Source organism: Podarcis cretensis, assembly GCF_951804945.1.
Source record: "Podarcis cretensis genome assembly, chromosome: 1".
Lineage (NCBI taxonomy): Eukaryota > Metazoa > Chordata > Lepidosauria > Squamata > Lacertidae > Podarcis > Podarcis cretensis.
The window spans coordinates 110415296-110432720 of NC_137170.1; the positions used below are offsets into that span (position 1 = coordinate 110415296).

The window sequence follows — 17425 nt, forward strand, 5'->3', positions numbered from 1 at the left end:
AGCCCTAACAGAGGCCCCATGGCAGAGGCAGAGGCCCTGGCCCAGTTGCTGCTGCACCGGAGAGCCAGAGGAGGCAAGGCAGTGGGTGGCGGCGGTGGGTGGAGGCCAAGCAGCATGCACACACAATGGCCCAAGTGATGTCATGACATCACGCCGCATGTGCCGCTGGACACCCACAATCTGGGGGCCAAGTTGGCACCACTGCCCTCAAGCAGGACCTGAGCACAAGAACACACTCTTCCTTCCTGTGGATTCCAGCAACAGGAATTCAGAAGCATTGCTATCTCTGACCGGTATACCTGAAGGAGCGTCTCCACCTCCATCGTTCTGCCCGGACACTGAGGTCCAGTGCCGAGGGCCTTCTGGCGGTTCCCTCACTGAGAGAAGCCAAGTTACAGGGAACCAGGCAGAGGGCCTTCTCGGTAGTGGCACCTGCTCTGTGGAACAACTACCAGACTTTTAGAAGACATCTGAAGGCAGCCCTGTTTAGGGAAGCTTTTAATGTTTAATAGGTTATTGTATTTTAGTGTTTTATTGGAAGCCACCCAGAGTGGCTGGGGAAACCCAGGCAGATGGGCAGGGTATAAATAATAAATGATGATGACAGTGGAGGCAGAGCATAGCCACTGTGTCTGGTGGCCATTGACAGCCTTATCCTCTCTGATTTTGTTTTTTTCAAGCCCCCCCAAGTTGGTGGCCATCACTGTTCTCCTAAGAGGAAAAAAAGTATGCCTTAAAGGAGCCCAAACAGAAGACCAAGAGCAAACACGGAACAGATTGACTCATGGGTCAGTATAAAAGAAAACCTTTTCAGTCTTACCTGTTTCCAAGATCATAAATGTGATAGGATGCTGTATAGGAGTACCTCCAGAGCTGAAAAAGTTACAACAGAGACATAACATGATTAGTTATTACAGCCAAAACATAGTAACATACAGTATTCCTCCCAACACTTTTTTAACAGAAGACAGTTTCACTTTATGAAAGCTCTGCAAACCTTGATAATGGCACTGTCCTAGCACCAGTTATCACAACATAGCCCACCTTGCAGAAGTTGCTGGAAATGTTTCCTGGTGGTGATAGTGGGTTAGCTTCCAGAAAGTATAAGGGACAATAATTACACAGGTTGTTCAGCCAAGTAGAGTGTGTTGACATCTACAGCGCACATCCCTGAGACCCACCATGAGACTCAGGCAACCTATGGGCAAAGTTTTTTCGCATTTCGTGTGGCCAGAGCGAATTTCCCTGAAACCTATGGAGCAGATTTGGGGAGGACATGGGGACCACATAGGTGGAGGGGGGTAGTTCTATCATTCACTAACAACGTGACCAATGTTCACTAAAAACAGGGAGTTACACAAACATAACAAGTGCACTGGATCCCGCCCACAAATCTCAGCTGAAAAACATTTTACCTTAGAGTAGTTGCTTTCCAACAGCATGAAATTCTGGTCAGCTGACAGTATATAGTTTGTGGCATTGACTTTTTTCTAAAAGATTTAAAGATATGAATTAGAAGCCAAAGCATGGCCCTTTGATCAATTTTTAAAATTACAGTAATACGTACAAGTACACTTTTAGACAGGAGTGTGTGTGACTGCCCATATTCAACATTGTAAAGAATTATATCATCTTCTGGGAACTGATGAAGATATTCATTTCCTTAGGAGGGAGGAGGAAAAACAAAGCTTGAATGATTACAATAAGGTTGGTTACAAATGTCATCTCACTACAGCAACTGTTACAGCAAATGACATTGGAAATGGATGTAAAATAACAATACTTTGATGCTGTAATTCAGGTTGTGGAGGCAGGGGGAGATGGAGCCATCTCAGGTAGCTCAAATCCTGGGAACTGTAGTTTGTTAAGGATGCAGGGGACTGCAGTTATGAGGGGGGTAAACTACATTTCCCAGGATTCTTTGGGGAAGTCATGTGTATGGCATTACGCAGCCTGAGATAGGGGCAGAGATTAGACGATGCACAATTTATACTGCTGGGTTCTATATTATGCTTGCTTTACAGAAACAGCAGAGACTTTCTCTTTCTGCCACCTCCCTCCCTCTCTCTCTCTTTCTGTCTGTCTCTCTCTGCTCTGCTCTTTTCTTTCACGCTTTCTGCCACCCCCTTCTTTCCTGCCCTTTTTCTGCCACCCTATTTTCTGCAAATCCTATTGGTCTCAGTCTGCAATTACTAGTTAATATCAAGGCACTTACATGGCACAATGAAACCCCATACATCTCACCCTTTCCCATTCCTTGAACATTTTAGCTGCACTTACTTTTTCGTTCTAGAAACCACATATCCCATACTTCCAATGCATTTACGTTTCTCAGGGCAGCTTAAAGCATTTAAAAACAAAATACCCCCCATAAAAGACATAAAACAAAAACAAAAGCATCAATGTACACAAGCTTTGTAGTTTGTTTGTTTTTAAAAAAATAATCCAAAATGATGTTTCAGCACCACATACTCAATGAACCACAAATCATGCCGTCCCTTACCCGAAATCCAGTAAGGAGAAATTGTTTTGTAACTGAAGTCTCCATCCAGATATTCTTTTAATGTTAAAGGTCTAGGATTGCTTCCTTTGTTTCGAACTTTAAAAACAGAACAGGAATGAGAGATTTAATAACAACACACCCAAGAGGCACAAATGGTTTCTAGAATTTTATTCCTTTGAATTGGCCACTAATCTGAGTGTTTGGGAGGTTGTAGACCTGGTAGGATGATATGACACATACCCTTCCGCTTATAACCACGCTGAAAAGTACCAGGCTGGGTGAACTGCACTAACCCTTCGTTTCACATGAAAGATGTCTTCCTCAGACCAGCAGGAATCTGGTTTTCTATGTCTCTGAAGAATGTCAGTTTTCATTTTGAGTGATAACTGGGAACACCCACATGTCAATTCCACTTGTTATGTCATGAACTAAGCAGGTACACTCCAGCCTCCTCCAATCTGGTGCCCATCAGCCCCAGTCAGCACAGCTGAACTAGTCCATGTAATGAATTAACAATGAAACAACATTTTCCATTCATATCAAACATAGGTGGGCTATGTTCAATAAAGCTCTCTGTCCTAGGTTTTAGAATCACTGGTCCCTTCCCTGTGTTCTTCAGTGTATTTAGGGTTGCCATATTTCAAAAAGTGAAAATCTGGACTCAAAAGATTTTTAGCCTTTTTTTCAAATTTGTTGAGCTTTTCTCTTGGGGGGGGGGGACAAAGTTGTTGCACTTCTTTGGAAAATCTAAAAAAGAAGTAGGTTCCCCCTGTTAAAATTTTTTGTTTTTGGAAAATCACCCCTAAATCAGCACTCCTATATGGGTTGCCATATGCATGTGTTTTCTCAGACATTTCCCCCTGCTTTTTGAAAATTCTGCCAGGACATCATTTTTGATGGATGAATCCTTGCTATGTCTGGGAAATTCTGGGTGTATGGCAGCCCTAGCTGTATTTCTCAAACTGTATTTATTTTAAAAACACGTTCATGTGAACGGCCAAAACTTGGCAGACTTTAACAATCCAAGACTAATTTTGCGAATGTCCAAAAATTTCAGGCGTATGCCAATAAATGCTGACACTGAACAACCACCTAAATGAAACTGCTGGCAATGAAGGGGGCATCCCAAAAGAGGAGGGGGGAATGAAATGAAATCAAATGAAATGAGTGAATGAATGAAATGAGTGAATGAAATTCACAAAAATTATTTTGGAGTAAAATTCAGACTGCAGAAATTCACCAATTTTAGGCATTCATCATAATATATTGTCATTAAGCTCTGTTGGCTCAGATCAAAGAGTCAACATGCCATTCCATCTTGGTTTCCCTACGTGGAACACATTTACTGTAACATACTTATGAAGGATTAGAAAGAGAACAGCTGAAAAACACAGTTGTACAAGCCTCATACGAGTGTTTCCTGCAAATGCTAACTTTGCAATTGTTTCCTGTTGCATTTCTGTCCTTGATTTACCCACAAATGATTTTACATACTTGTGTGTTTGTGTGTGTTTTAAATTGATTCATCAGACAGTAATCCCTGGAATTCTGGTTAGTGCCAAGGAGATCGTTCCATCAGCGCAAGCATTTCTGTTTGACCAACAGAACGATCTCCCCTCTCCTACCCCCTGGGTGCTGTTCTGGGGGTTCCCCTGACCGTCCAGAGCAGATCTGGGGCTGGGAGGCATGGGGGGGTAAGTAAGGGGAGCAGTGGAAGTAATGCACGGCTGGCCCACCCATGAGGGAAGGTGAGGCGACTGCCTTGGGTGGCAGGATCTACAGGGGCAGCAGATCTAGCCTGCAAGGAATGTATTGCCCACTGGAGCAGTGCCAGCAATGGCTGCACCACACTAACTGGAGGCTGAATCTGCTGCCCCTTGGCAGCTCCCCCCCCCCATGCCGCCTCTATAGCAGCCTCTTGGAGAACGAGAGGCACTGCTAGCCTTCCCCCACCTTAGGGAGGAAAGGGGGTCTCCTAGGCTCTGCACCCACCCAGAATGATTCAGATCAGGCATCTTCGCTCCCTCCCCCTTCACAAAGGCCTTTGATTCCTACTTCAAGCATTGGGTAAGATTGATTTGATTCCTCCCCCAGCTTCCTGTTGATGTAGATCTTTATTCTTCGCTTGTTCCTGATGTATACTTCACTCACCCCTTGTTCCCTGTTGGGCAGGGGGCATTTTGTCGTTCGCCTCAGTTGCCAAAATGTCTTGGGCTGGTCCTGGGGAAAGCATTGTTGCATTAGCAGGAGTCTTTGCACTGGCTTCTGCTAGCAGAACGTCTGAGCTCAGTCTGTCCCTCTAAGTCAGCTAAACAGAAAGCTAGCACATCTTTGCAAAATGTGTCTGTTTTTAACCTGGCCTAGTTAGAACAATACCTACCACAAGCCTTAAGTTGTTTCTGAGCAAGCAGTTTCTCAGAAACAAATATCTTGTTTTCCGTAGCTAGGTGTTCAAATCAATTTTCAAAAACTTTGTGACGCTGAAGTAAATAAGGAGATTTGAGATGACCACCATTTCAGTAGGTGCTCAGAGGAGAAACATATCTGGTCGTTGTATCTGGTGATACTTGCTCCTCCATAACTCCCTCACTTAGGGACTTCCCTCAAGGTCATATACTCAGACTCCTGATGAAACATATCACCACGTTTACTTTAACAGATCAATATTTAAAAAGGAAAAGGAAAGATAATGCTTGTTTTTCTTCTTCTTCTATGTAACTATTAGTTACTCTAGAACACACATGTCACTTCTACTGTTGACACTGTTCCTCGCCAGCGCAAATGCAGAAGAAAGCTGTCAAGATAAATAAACCCGAAGGCCAGTCTAGGCACACGAATAATCACTATCATAGCAAATACTGAGTTAGCAATAATCTTTCAAAATAAATGTTCATGAAAGAGGAAGAAGCTCGTCTCCCATCAGATGGCAGTTTCTAATTGAGAGCTTCAAAAAAGCCAAGGATAAAAAGCTTACACTACAGTTCATTAAAACACAAGGGTGTCATTTTAATCAGCATAAAGTGAAAGGAATCTTATGACTCGCTGCACACATTCCAGGAGAAAAAAACTTTTAAAAATGTCTATTGCGAGCATAGAATTAACATAAAACACCTGCTATTAATAGTATTTCTGGTATAAAGGATATTTGACAATGCCATTTGGGTGCGAGGGCAGTGGGGATCTTAAATGCTACTGTCAGCAATTCTACCAGAATGCCTAAAAGTTACTCCACAGTATTAGGAACTTACATGATTCATTGTTATAAGGTCTATTCACAGGACATTTGTCACCTATTTATGCAGCTCAGGGCTGGGGAGCCTATGACCCTCCAGATGTTGTTGAGCTAAAACTTCCACCTGTCTTCACCATTGCTCATTCTGGCTGGGGCTGATGGCAGCTGGAGACTATCAACATCTGGAGGGCTACATGGTCTTCATCTGACTCTTGCAGGGCTCATATTTTTCTTCAGGACTGACAGCATATTTGCGATATAATCTATATTGCAATGTACTGAAGGACATGGTGGTGGCTGTAGCGGATCATCGCGTACAGGGGTGAGGAATCTTTTTCAACCTGAAGACCACACTCCCTTATGGTCAACCTTCTGAGAACCACCTGCTAGCGGTGAAGTGGGACCAGAGGGTAGAGCAGGTGAAGCAACAGATGTTCCTCACAGCAATCAGAGATTTCTACAGACACTTCTCTCTTTTGCTCATCCTGGCAAGAAAGAAACATTATCGCAGTTCAGTGACACATTCCAGCCAGACAAAAGCACTTGAGGTGCCTGGTGAGGGCAGTGGTCTGATGTAGAGCCTGGTGAAGAGGTTTGGAGGCCCACATTCAGCCCACCGGGGGGGGAGGGGCGGCTGAGATGCCCCATTCCTGCTCTAGTACCTGCCTACACACTGGATGAATTGTTGTGGTATCATGGAATGTTCATGAACATTCTGTTTGCTGAGGGAAGTCAGCACCAGAAATGTTCACAATGGTCGCTTGGATTGACTAGGATGGTCGCAACAACAAATAAACTTTGACTTTGACTTCACAATGGTCCAGCTTTGAGGCCTGAGGCAAAGGGTCCACTTGGCTGAGAAAAAGGGCCTAAGGACAGAAGCTGTCTGAAGACAGATGTTGCCCCTAAGCTTAAGCTGGAACTTCTTGTCCTGGAATCTCTTATTCCCAATCCTTAGATATATTATGCAGGAATAGTTCTTCATTGTGAAGGGAGAGGCATTTTGTATGTGTTCAAGGCAGTCTTGTCTCTTGTGTTATCTGTTCTGAATACAAGGTTACTGGGGTTAAGCACAGATGAAGGCCAGTCTAATTAAGTCCCAGCTGACTACAGAGATAAAATATTAATCATATTATCATTATTAATTACCTCACCTCCCTTTCATCCTAAGGTCTCAGGGCTGGTTATGTTAAAATATCATATTAAAAGCAGTTTAAAATCTAATATTAAAAGCAGTTTGAAACAACTCACAATCACTGACATAAGGTGAGCCCTAAAAATATGCACCCAAGTGCCAAAAGCTGTCTACTGCTAGTAGAAATAAATGGCTGTCAAGATTACTAGCTATGAACGTTTTATACCCTGTAAAATGTTAGCCTCCCATCAGCAATAAAATTCATTAATATCTGCCCTGTTTTTCATATGCTTTGCCTGTCAAAAGTTCAGGCTAAGTATCTCTCAGCTGTTAAGTCTGCTGTCATCCATAGTAGCTTAAGGGGCCTTTTGGTAAAGCTGTTGAAGGTAGCATTTAAGATTTGCTGAACAATTGGTTTTCTACCACACACAGAATTAATAGAGGATATTTTCTGTTTTATATAAACATAGAACTAATGGAGGATGGACTTCCCTCCCCGCACAATATGCACAGCAACAAAAATAACTGATACACATTCCCATCATTTTACCCTGATGAAAGAAAGGAAACATTGATTCTTTTCTTTTTTAAAAAAATATGAGTAGGATGAGCTTTTTCTTTTCTATTTTTGAGAGGCTTTCTGTTACGACAGTCATGGGGTGGTATCTGTCACTCATTAGTTAAGATCAGTTGACTTAGGAACATTCATTTTGGTGTGTATAAGCTGAGCATGACTAATGTTGAATCTCTGAGTGACTGTTGGATAGGCCTGACTTCACGTGTACATACAGGAAGATGCCAGATCCCTTAAGTAAATCCTATCAGACTCAAGTGCTTGCACATTGTATGTACCCAGCATTATCAGTAACCCGATCCAAAGCAACAGATAGGAGGAAAACAAGCCATAAATGTCATGAGTTCGGAAATGCATGCTAACAGGTAGATGGCCGTTCAAAACACTGTTTGTAGCCTTGTCAAAATGTATTACCAGTGATGCGCACCAATGGCAATGCAACTAGACTTTTCACTTGAAAAGATTCCTTGCATCGACACATGCAGGCATCTGTATTTTTCCAGGGTATAGATAATGGCAGCCCCAAATCCCTATACCTTAGGTAACCCACAGTAGCGCTGGCAAGAAGACAGCAAATGGATTTCCCCCCTATTATTAAACTAGTTAGCTGTAGCTTAAAAAGAAAGAAAGAAAAGCTAGGGTGCAAACTTACTCAAAGTTACATGCATGTTAAGTGCTACCGAAAATAATTCTGCCTGCAGACATAGGATTTTGTATTTTCCAGGAATGAAAATTCTTACCTTTCGGAGGAATTAATACAGCACACATAATGAACAAAGACAGGAAAAGACATGAGATCACTCCAACTAAGATTTTCAGCTGGATCTGTAGAATAGAAATCAGTTACAATTCAAGTCTTCCCTAAATGACACTTCTCAAGACTTTTGTTATAGTCCATTCCCCTCCCCCCAAAGCAAAACTATAGGATTTCAGCAGCATATTGTATGCCAACAGCTGAAGTCTCCTTCAAGTATGTCTCGAGCCATATGCTTTTCCAGTTTCTTTTTCCTATTGAGAGCGTGCCTTCTGCCTCTGATATTTTCTCACAGCCGAGCAACAGAACAAAAAGTTTTCAAAGCCCTCCAAAATCCAGACCTATTTATGTATCACTTTATTATTTTTTACAGACCTTCATTCTCCCGCTTGTTCTCTTAAGGAAGATTTTTTAGTTCTCCTTCCCTCTTCTGGATGCCGGTCACTGGATCTCCGAGAGCAGTTTGCAAAAGCAGCGTCAGCTTTCTCAAACGGAGGCCAAGCCTCAGACAGTTTTCTTTATGTGCTTTCAAAATCCATGCCAAATTTCAGAGGTTTTTCCATAAAATAGGAAACAGATTTTTGAGGGCGTTCTCAGCCCTGAAATGAACTGTGGGTGGCTGCAGCGGGCCTTTGGCTGTATCAGTGCCGTTCATGTAAACCATAACTTAACGATGCTTACATGAAGAGTTTGTGGGTCCTGTGACTCAACAGCAGATTGGAGATGTGCTGTTTCACCCTGAGAGGTATTTACAGTGCGTTTTGGCAATACTTGAAGTAGGAAACGTTTTCAAAAGCAAGATGATGCACTCATAATACAGCAACAAGTTAAGGAAGAAGTGGAGAATCTGTGGATCTACATATGTAAATATAGTTGGGGGTTTTGTATATGCGCGCACACACACACGCACACACACACACACACACACACACACACACACATGAGTGTGATTTATACTGCAGCTCTTTGGTAGGGCCCATGCTTTACATGCAAGGAGGTCAACTTCCAGCACCTCCAATTAAAAGATAGCAGGTAATCACACAAGGTGAAAAACTTCTGCCCAAGACCCCAGGAGAGCCACTGTCAGCCTGAGCAGACAATACTGGACTGGATGGAGAAATAATATGACCTGCCATTAGGCAGCCTCCTATGTCCTCATCAAAGACCCCAAACAGCTCTTTGATTAGCACTGTGTTTTTTCAAAGGAAACTGAAACAATTTGCCTCTTCCAGGCAAGCTATTAAACAGGCATTCTTCTCGATTTGCTGGCACAAAGCTTTCCTTATGAAAAGGAAGAAGGCAGCTGTTAGGAGTGACTCTTTAAGGGTGAAGATGGGGTGTCTCTTGCAGACAGCCCATTTACTGAGCATTCATTCTGATACTTTTGCAGGAAAGTTATTTGAACATGTCCGGTCCTCTCATATTCTGTTTTCCAAATGTTGCTGAACTATAACTCCTGTCAACCCCCAACAAGCAGTGGCGTAGCGTGGTTTGCTGGTGCCCGGGGCAGGAGGGCATAGGAAGTGGAGGGTGAATGGAGCCCGCTGCGCCAGCCCAGTTCTTGCCACCACCGGAGCGACACCTGCTCCAAGCTGCTTGGCGAGGTTGGGATCATCCCAGAAAAATGTGCCCAGGGCCATTGCCCCGGCAGCCCCTCCCCCATGCTACGTCTCTGCCAGCAAGTATCTCTGTGTGTCATTTTCACTGATACATACACATGTACACTTTACTCTAGTATTTGTGTTTTTGTACACATTGCTTGACTGGAGAACTGCAACAGAAAAGTCATGGGGAGTGTGAATTTGGAAAAGTGGCTCATGTGCCATTTCAGGAAGTGCAAATTTGGTAGGCTTGCCTTCAAATGTGAACTGAATTGACTCTTTCTTCCATCCCTAGTTTCAACCTTTAACCTGCAATCCTATGCACACAAGCATACCTGCATGCATTTATTTTGGCGTAAACCCCATTAAGCACTTCTACATAAAACATGCATAGTATTTAATGTATAAAGGGAGCAGGAGAAAAATTAAGGGGCACCTTGCCTCTTAGAATGCACAGGACTGTACTGATGGAGAAATTGTGCTTATTGCTTTGTGCAAAAGGCCTAAATGCACTGTGCAGTTGTGCCAGCAGCCAACTATCCTTCATGCTATAATCCTAAGCACACTAAGCTGAAAGAAAATTGCATTCAGTGGAATTTACTTCTGAAGAAACACGCTAAGTATGATTCCACTGTTGGTACCTTGGTTAATAATACTGATATTGTTTGTGTATCAAAGACTGTGTCCCCCTCCTTTCTAGATTTCTAGCCTTCCCTTCAACATACTGAACACAGAAACTTAAGCCCCAACCTTTTCTGGTTAGGTCTGCCAAACAGCATTTAATAACATTCTCAGCTGATGACCTCAGACTGGAAGTGGATCAGAGCATTCAAATGTTAACAAGATTGTCACACCCAGCTTGCAGCTTTCGCTGAAAGGACACCAGAGCTAAGAAACTGGGAGAGCTTTGTGAGGTTGAGTATAAGCCAACTGCCTTTTCACCGGAACCGTTTTCTCTTTGTTGCACTTTTCATGTGAAATAGCAGCAGGATAGCTGGCTTACACCTGGCCACCAAGCCCACTAACAGTCAGCAAACACAAGATCTTCTCCAGCAGATGCTGGAGATAGAAGCTGGTCTAAAGGATGCACTTTATATTTGAACAATGAATGGGCCAGACAGTTTTCTTCCTTGACAGCTTCTGTGTTTGGGGAGATCTTGGCAGAAAGCCTTCAATGAATTGTATGACGTGAGATCAATGGGGCTCATCACTTTTTCTTTTCTTTTCTGCTGAAGAGCCTCCTATGCCTTTAAGAGCTGCATGGCAGAGATTCAACAGGTAGAATTTCATGCCAGTGCGAGATACACTAATAAAGTTCAGCTTCTTGAATTTCTGCCTCCCTGTGGCAATCAAAGGAACCGCAGTCTTGCCAAGGGAAAAAAGTTAGTGATGGGGGGAAAACTTAGCTGTGGCGTGATTTGCTCATGTGATCAGTAAAAAGCATGCTCACCTCCATTGTCTTGGCTTTCTGCTTCTTCATCCTCTTTTCTAGGTGAGGAGCAATTGCTTCAAAAAACCAGCAATGGCCTGTGTGCTGCTGGGTAGAAGCATTAATACCAAGATATTGCTCGTCCGTTGAAGAAAACTCACTAAACCAAATGAGGGTTAAAAAAAATTAAGGCTGCAGTGTTTAAAGCATTAACTTACACATGTCTACACAGAAGTTAAGTCCTATGGAGTCCAGTGAGATTTATTCCTAGCTAAGTGGGTATAGAATTGTGATTGTGGCTGAGATTAATCTATTGTAAAAGAATTAGTTGATTACAAAGATGCCTGGATTAAACAGACAATTATTGGCAATACAAGTACGTATAAAAAATAGTGACTGGCAAAATGCTATCTTAAGTCATTGGGGTGAGAGTGACTGGTGAATGACTCTTGTAAGAATGTCGCTGCTCTGACAAAGACACATAATCTAAAAACATTTTGGTTTTTCTTTAGAACCATTCTTTTCTCTTTTGAAAATTTCTGCAGATTTAATTAACCAATTGATCGAATAAAATGTATACAATTAATTGACAAAGATTTCTTTAGTTGGGTGAAAGCACTACAACGATTTCTTTTCTCTTTTCTCTTTTCTTTTTTCTTACATGGCGAGGACATGCTTTACACATATATGGACCCCGCTCCAATTTCTGATGTCTCTGTAAGAAAGAAGGGTCTCTGTCCAAGTTCCTAAGGAGTCACTGCCCCAAAGAATAGGCCAGGGCTGGGGAACTGGTGTCTCTCCAGATGTTGTTGAACTATCTCTCATCCAGAAAGAATGAGCTTTGGCCAGGGATTGTGGGAGTTGTAGTTCAGCAACATCTGGGGGACCAAAGGTTCCTCACACCTGAGCTGGATGGACTAGCAGTCTCTGTAGATTTACAAGTTCAGTATGGAAAGCCTGAGTCTTAGAAGAACCGGATGGTGGTAAACAATAGTTAAAAGTGTGGTGCCTAGATCCTTGGGGGAATTTAACATATTGTGGTTTGTGTTCATTTCATTGGTTAGAAGTTTCCATTGTTAAGTCGGAATGTTTTGGAATGAAAGGAAGTCTAGAGCCAACATAAACAAACCCTTCAAATAACTTGGGGTAAGGGAACTGCCGCCATCCCCCTGCTAGCAGAGATGGAGCCAAGTTGTATGAATTTTGTAGCATTATGGTTAGGAAGCACAGGAAGTTGCCTTACACTGAGTTAGGTCAGTGGTCCACCTAGCTGAGAATTGGCCACACTGACTGGTAGCAGCTATTTAGGGGTTTTTGGACAGGAAACATTCCCAGGCCTGCCTGGAGATACCACTGAGCTCTGGCTATGTCAGTTTGCATTGATCCGATGTGCAGAGCTCTTTCCTATTCTACTTAATTCAAGAGGGTTCTGGAAGCTTCTCAGTGTGAAAGAAACAAGTAAGCAGAAGGTTCATGATCTTTAGGTTATTCCTTCAGAGAAGCTGAGTACAGCTGGCTTAAACTGGTTCTCTTATCTCTTCGGTCAAGGTCATGCTATAATAAGAGGCCAGAAGGAGCCTGTGTTTCACTTTGTCTTTTCTCTCTCTTTTCCTTCTGGTGTGGTGTTCTGTACATAGTATGTTTAGTGTTTAAGGTTTAGACTTAATTATAAGTTATTGTAAGTTTAAGTCTGCTGCAACTGGATTTCTTATGGACAGTGCCAATCCTGAGTGTATTGGATTTGTGACCATTATGCTCATTTGCCTTCAGTAGCAGTAAAGCTCTGCTGAATGAAATACAATTGCCTCTGGTCTATTTTTCGGGAGTCCTGCAATGTGTTTAAGTTTCTACTCTGCTAACTATACGTCGGAATCAACTCTGGATCAATACTGAGTAGAATTTCAATGACAAGCTATTCCCTACAGGGGGTAGAAAGAGGTACATGTTACCACCACAGCAAGATCAGGAACCAGTACTGAAGCCTACTGATTTCTTTGAAATATCCCTCTACTTTTCCCAGGTTCCTCTCTCCCTGCTGGATATGGTTGGAGAGAGCGGATGAGCAGAGAGTCTGCACAGCACTTGGTAAGCACTACAGCGGGCTCCAGTGGCCACTTGGCGCAGCTGCAAGCACCTTCCAAAAGGGTGCTTTTGCAACCAACACACGTTGACAAAAGTCTGTTCCGGTGTTACGTGTTTCACTTACGCCATAAAAAGGAAAGGCCAAATTGAAATTATGTGCATACACAGTTTCACATGTACCGTTTCCTGCCTAAGCTGTTGCCTCAATAACAGGCAGCAAATAAACACATCCTACTCAAGAGTACACCTGTTGAAACAAATAGGCTCTTTTTAATGTCAGTCAGTCTTCTCTGAGTCTGACTGCATTTGAGTCCTACCTTTGGCGGCAGATTCAATTAATGAGTCCCACTAGTGGAAAGTCACATAAAGAATTCTGCTAGCGCATAGGGCGCCCCCCCAAGCCGAAATCGCTCAAAGTATTGGGAGAAACCCTCCAGAACAGGGTGTGGGGAGGGGGAGAGATGTTCTATTCCATCTGGCAAGCAGAAATTATGGCACTGACAGAATGATTGCCATAACGCTAAATGTTTCATTGATTCCTCAATTAAAAATCAGTAATTCTGATTGAAAATACATTTCTAATTAAACAGGCTTTTTTTGGGGTTAAAATTACTATTTCTTTTTTTCTTTTTTTACTATTTTGCTTAAATTTCTATTCAATTGAAAAGTAAATTCTAAATTACTTTCTATTATTTTAATAAGCAGCATTTAAAAAACAAACGAAACTACTCTTACACAAGATACACGGCCCCTGTTTAAAATGGCACTACACTGTGACATGTGCATACATATGTTGTGAACAACTGCTCATACATAGTGAACTGCCCTGATACCTGCGGGTATAGGGGAGTAAAGAGATTTAATTATTATAAATAATAAAGTTACGGAGGGAAATATTGGGACTTTTGTTGATTAACATGAAAATACCTGCTGATTTACAGTTCCAGCCCTAATAGTGTCTACACTGAATGAAGTCCCGTTGAATTCAGTGGGCCTTGCTTCCAGAGAAGGATTGCAACCTAAATTGATCGATTGAATTAAAACTCATTCCATTACCCAGCTAAATGCCAAAATAAGGCAAATTATATCCCCTCGTTTAGAAATCAATCCTTGCGTAAGGAAGGAGCTGGTTCGATGTTCATGTAGGATTTATACAACTCATTTCAGGCGTTCAAAAGTACTTCATATATGTTAGTTTAGTAATCCCTATGGGAACTCTGCAAAGCACGTCACCAAATGGATCTTAATTCCTGCCTTCAGGCTTTCCACAGGTTATCGGTTATGCATGAGGGTTTTACATTGCTTCTTGGTAGGGCTTTAAACACAAGCCAGTAGCAGGATTTATTTTAGTCCCGAGGAAGGAATGCAAGCAAGGGTCTTAAGCAGGGGTAACCTAAGGCCCGAGGGCCGGATGTGGCCCAATTGCCTTCTCAATCCAGCCCGCAGACGGTTCAGGAATCAGCATGTTTTTACATGAGTAGAATGTGTCCTTTTATTTAAAATGCATCTCTGGGTTATTTGTGGGGCATAGGAATTCATTCCCCCCCCCCCCGCAAAATATAGTCCAGCCCACCACATAGTCTGAGAGACGCTGGACTGGCCCACGGCTGAAAAAGGTTGCTGACCCCTGGTCTTAAAGAGTACAGAGAGTTCACTGTGCCCGTGTACAACGGTAGGCCAATGTTATTTTCACAGTATTGTGGCTGGGGAAGAGAATCTAGCTAATTAAAGAGATATCTCTGGCTGAGACAAGATTTGAGCCAGGGACCACCTTAATGCAAAACAGAGCAGTTGCAAGCAAATTCAACAGCAACGACAACTTGCCATGCCCTTTGAACTGCAAGCATTTTAAGAGTCTTAAAAGTAGCAGAGAGTTGAGTCCATGTGTAAAATTGCCAAACTGCGCATATGTTAACTAGAAGTCTACCTCGGTGCAAGATTGCCATTTTCCCTTACCTCCTGCAACTGAGGAGCAATTTTATCCAACATCTGCTCACACGAAGGCCTTGGAAGAGAAGACGACCTCCTTTCCTTCACCACCATACTGAGCAAAGCAGGAAGGTTCTCTGAGTTTGTTTGTTTTTTGGCAGGGAGGCTTCTCACAGGCCTGTTGGTGAACCAGCCTCCCCCCCCCCCCCCCAGTTGTCTTGCCTCTTTAAAATATATTTTAAAAATAGCAGCTCTGCCTTGCATTACAGAGGTAGGCCCGAATCCAAAGGAAAGCCAATTGCATAAGAAGGACTTAAGTTAGCAGCAACGAATGGATGGAATTAAGATTGGCCGTCCTCCTTTGCAGAGGGCAGTCCTCTTCTCCTCTCTATCTGAAGGTGTCCTCTGTTCGTGGGTTGCTCTGGACAAGTCTGGTTTAAAGATAAGGAACCGAGATGATAAGAAATTTTAAAAAAGAACGGGAAATGTTTATTATGTATTTGCAAAAGTATTGTAAACAGGTTAATACATTTAAGCAGGATTTTAAGAACACGTATAATTTCAGAATATAGGAAATTTGAGGCAAAAAACCCAATTTGGAGTAGAAATGACATGCAGTTGAAAAGGGAATTTAAGGAACCAGGGGAGGGAAGTCACGGGAGAATCCCATTTTATGGATTTGATATTGTTGTTGTGTATAATTTTCTTTGTTTGCGGTTGTTATTTTTGTTGAAAAAGAAAGAAAAGGAAGCATAAACATATAGAGGAGCCTGGAGCAGCAGCCTGCCAGCAGACTGAGCAGGCATCCAAGCCACTTGGTGTTTTCCCCTCTTGTTGTTGGTTTAGTCGTTTAGTCGCGTCCGACTCTTCATGACTCCATGGATCAGAGCACGCCAGGCACTCCTGTCTTCCACAGCCTCCCACAGTTTGGTTAAACTCATGCTGGTAGCTCCGAGAACACTGTCCAGCCATCTCGTCCCCTGTCGTCCCCTAATCCTTGTGCCCTCCATCTTTCCCAACATCAGGGTCTTCTCTTCTCATGAGGTGGCCAAAGTATTCCCCCCCCCCATGGCAATGTATTTCTATTTAAATCGCAACATGCAGTTGCATCTATTAATGTACATAGGACGCGGGTGGCGCTGTGGTCTAAAGCACTGAGCCTCTTGGGCTTGCCGATCAGAAGGTTGGCGGTTCGAATCCACGCAACGGAGTGAGCTCCTGTTGCTCAGTCACAGCTACTGCCAACCTAGCAGTTCGAAAGCACGCCAAAAAAAGTACAAGTAGATAAATAGGTACCATTCTGGCGGGAAGGTAAAAAGCAGTGTTTCCGTGCACTGCTCTGGTTTCGGTGTTCCGTTGTGCCAGAAGCAGCTTAGTCATGCTGGCCACATGACTCGGAAAAACTGTCTATGGACAAGTGCCGGCTCCCTCAGCCTGTAAAGTGAGATGAGTGCCGCAACTCCAGAGTAGTTCACGACTGGACTTAACTGTCAGGGGTCCTTTACCTTTTTACCGTATACATATCTTATGCAAATCGGGGTCTTTTTTGGTGTAGGAACTGACTAATGACACGACAATTATACTACTAATTAAAGTGACAGTGGCCCTAAAAGCCCAAATTCTTTGCAAATCTACACTGGGTAGGTTCGCAATATAATTGTGCTTTAAAACAAAAATCCTATCTCAGAAAGAGAAGAAAGCAACATGAAAAATACCAGAAGAGACAATGTAATCTGAATTCTCTATAAAAATCTGAACTATTTTTTTAAAAAATGGAATGAATGATGCTCACTCCAAATTAAACAGCTAGTGTAGATGCACCACACAGTGAATACAATCCACATACATACAAGTGCTAAGATACTTGCCCTTTCACTTTGCTTCTTTATGGTAATATCAAGAACCTGTTTAACAATACTTTCTCTTTTATCCAAGATGTTATAAATATACAATTTCCCCAAGAATGCCACTCACCTGTACCCCAGGCTTCCTAATGTATAAATCCATACTCTTTTTCCTTCTGAGAATACATCCTTTTACATTTAGAGCAGGTGTGGGGAACCTCTGACCAGCCAGCTGTTTCTGAACTACAACTCCCATCATGCCATGCTTGGGCTGATGGGAGTAGTAGATTCAGCAAACAGCAGCTTAGCCAGATTCCCCGTGCCTGATTTAAGTCAATAAAC

The 17425-nt window shown here is 42.7% G+C and overlaps 1 protein-coding gene across 5 annotated transcripts in view; it reads right to left on the reverse strand.

Annotated features, from left to right (window-relative positions):
• The window catches only part of FAP (fibroblast activation protein alpha), a 56427-nt gene extending 40909 nt beyond the window's left edge, over nucleotides 1-15518 (reverse strand). Inside the window, exons 1-8 of one of the 5 annotated variants that reach the window (XM_079977497.1) lie at nucleotides 15267-15518; nucleotides 11250-11336; nucleotides 8185-8269; nucleotides 4655-4723; nucleotides 2504-2599; nucleotides 1568-1662; nucleotides 1416-1490; nucleotides 821-873 (exon numbers count right to left, since the gene is read on the reverse strand). In XM_079977497.1, the coding sequence (XP_079833623.1) occupies nucleotides 821-873; nucleotides 1416-1490; nucleotides 1568-1662; nucleotides 2504-2599; nucleotides 4655-4723; nucleotides 8185-8269; nucleotides 11250-11336; nucleotides 15267-15503 (797 nt within the window). In that variant the 5' untranslated portion in view covers nucleotides 15504-15518. Of the gene's footprint in view, nucleotides 1-820; nucleotides 874-1415; nucleotides 1491-1567; nucleotides 1663-2503; nucleotides 2600-4654; nucleotides 4724-8184; nucleotides 8270-8573; nucleotides 8898-11249; nucleotides 11337-15266 lie in introns of those variants that run through there. The other 4 variants (XM_079977498.1, XM_079977499.1, XM_079977500.1 and 1 more) reach the window with 4 other exon arrangements.
• Nucleotides 15519-17425: the final 1907 nt, after the last annotated feature.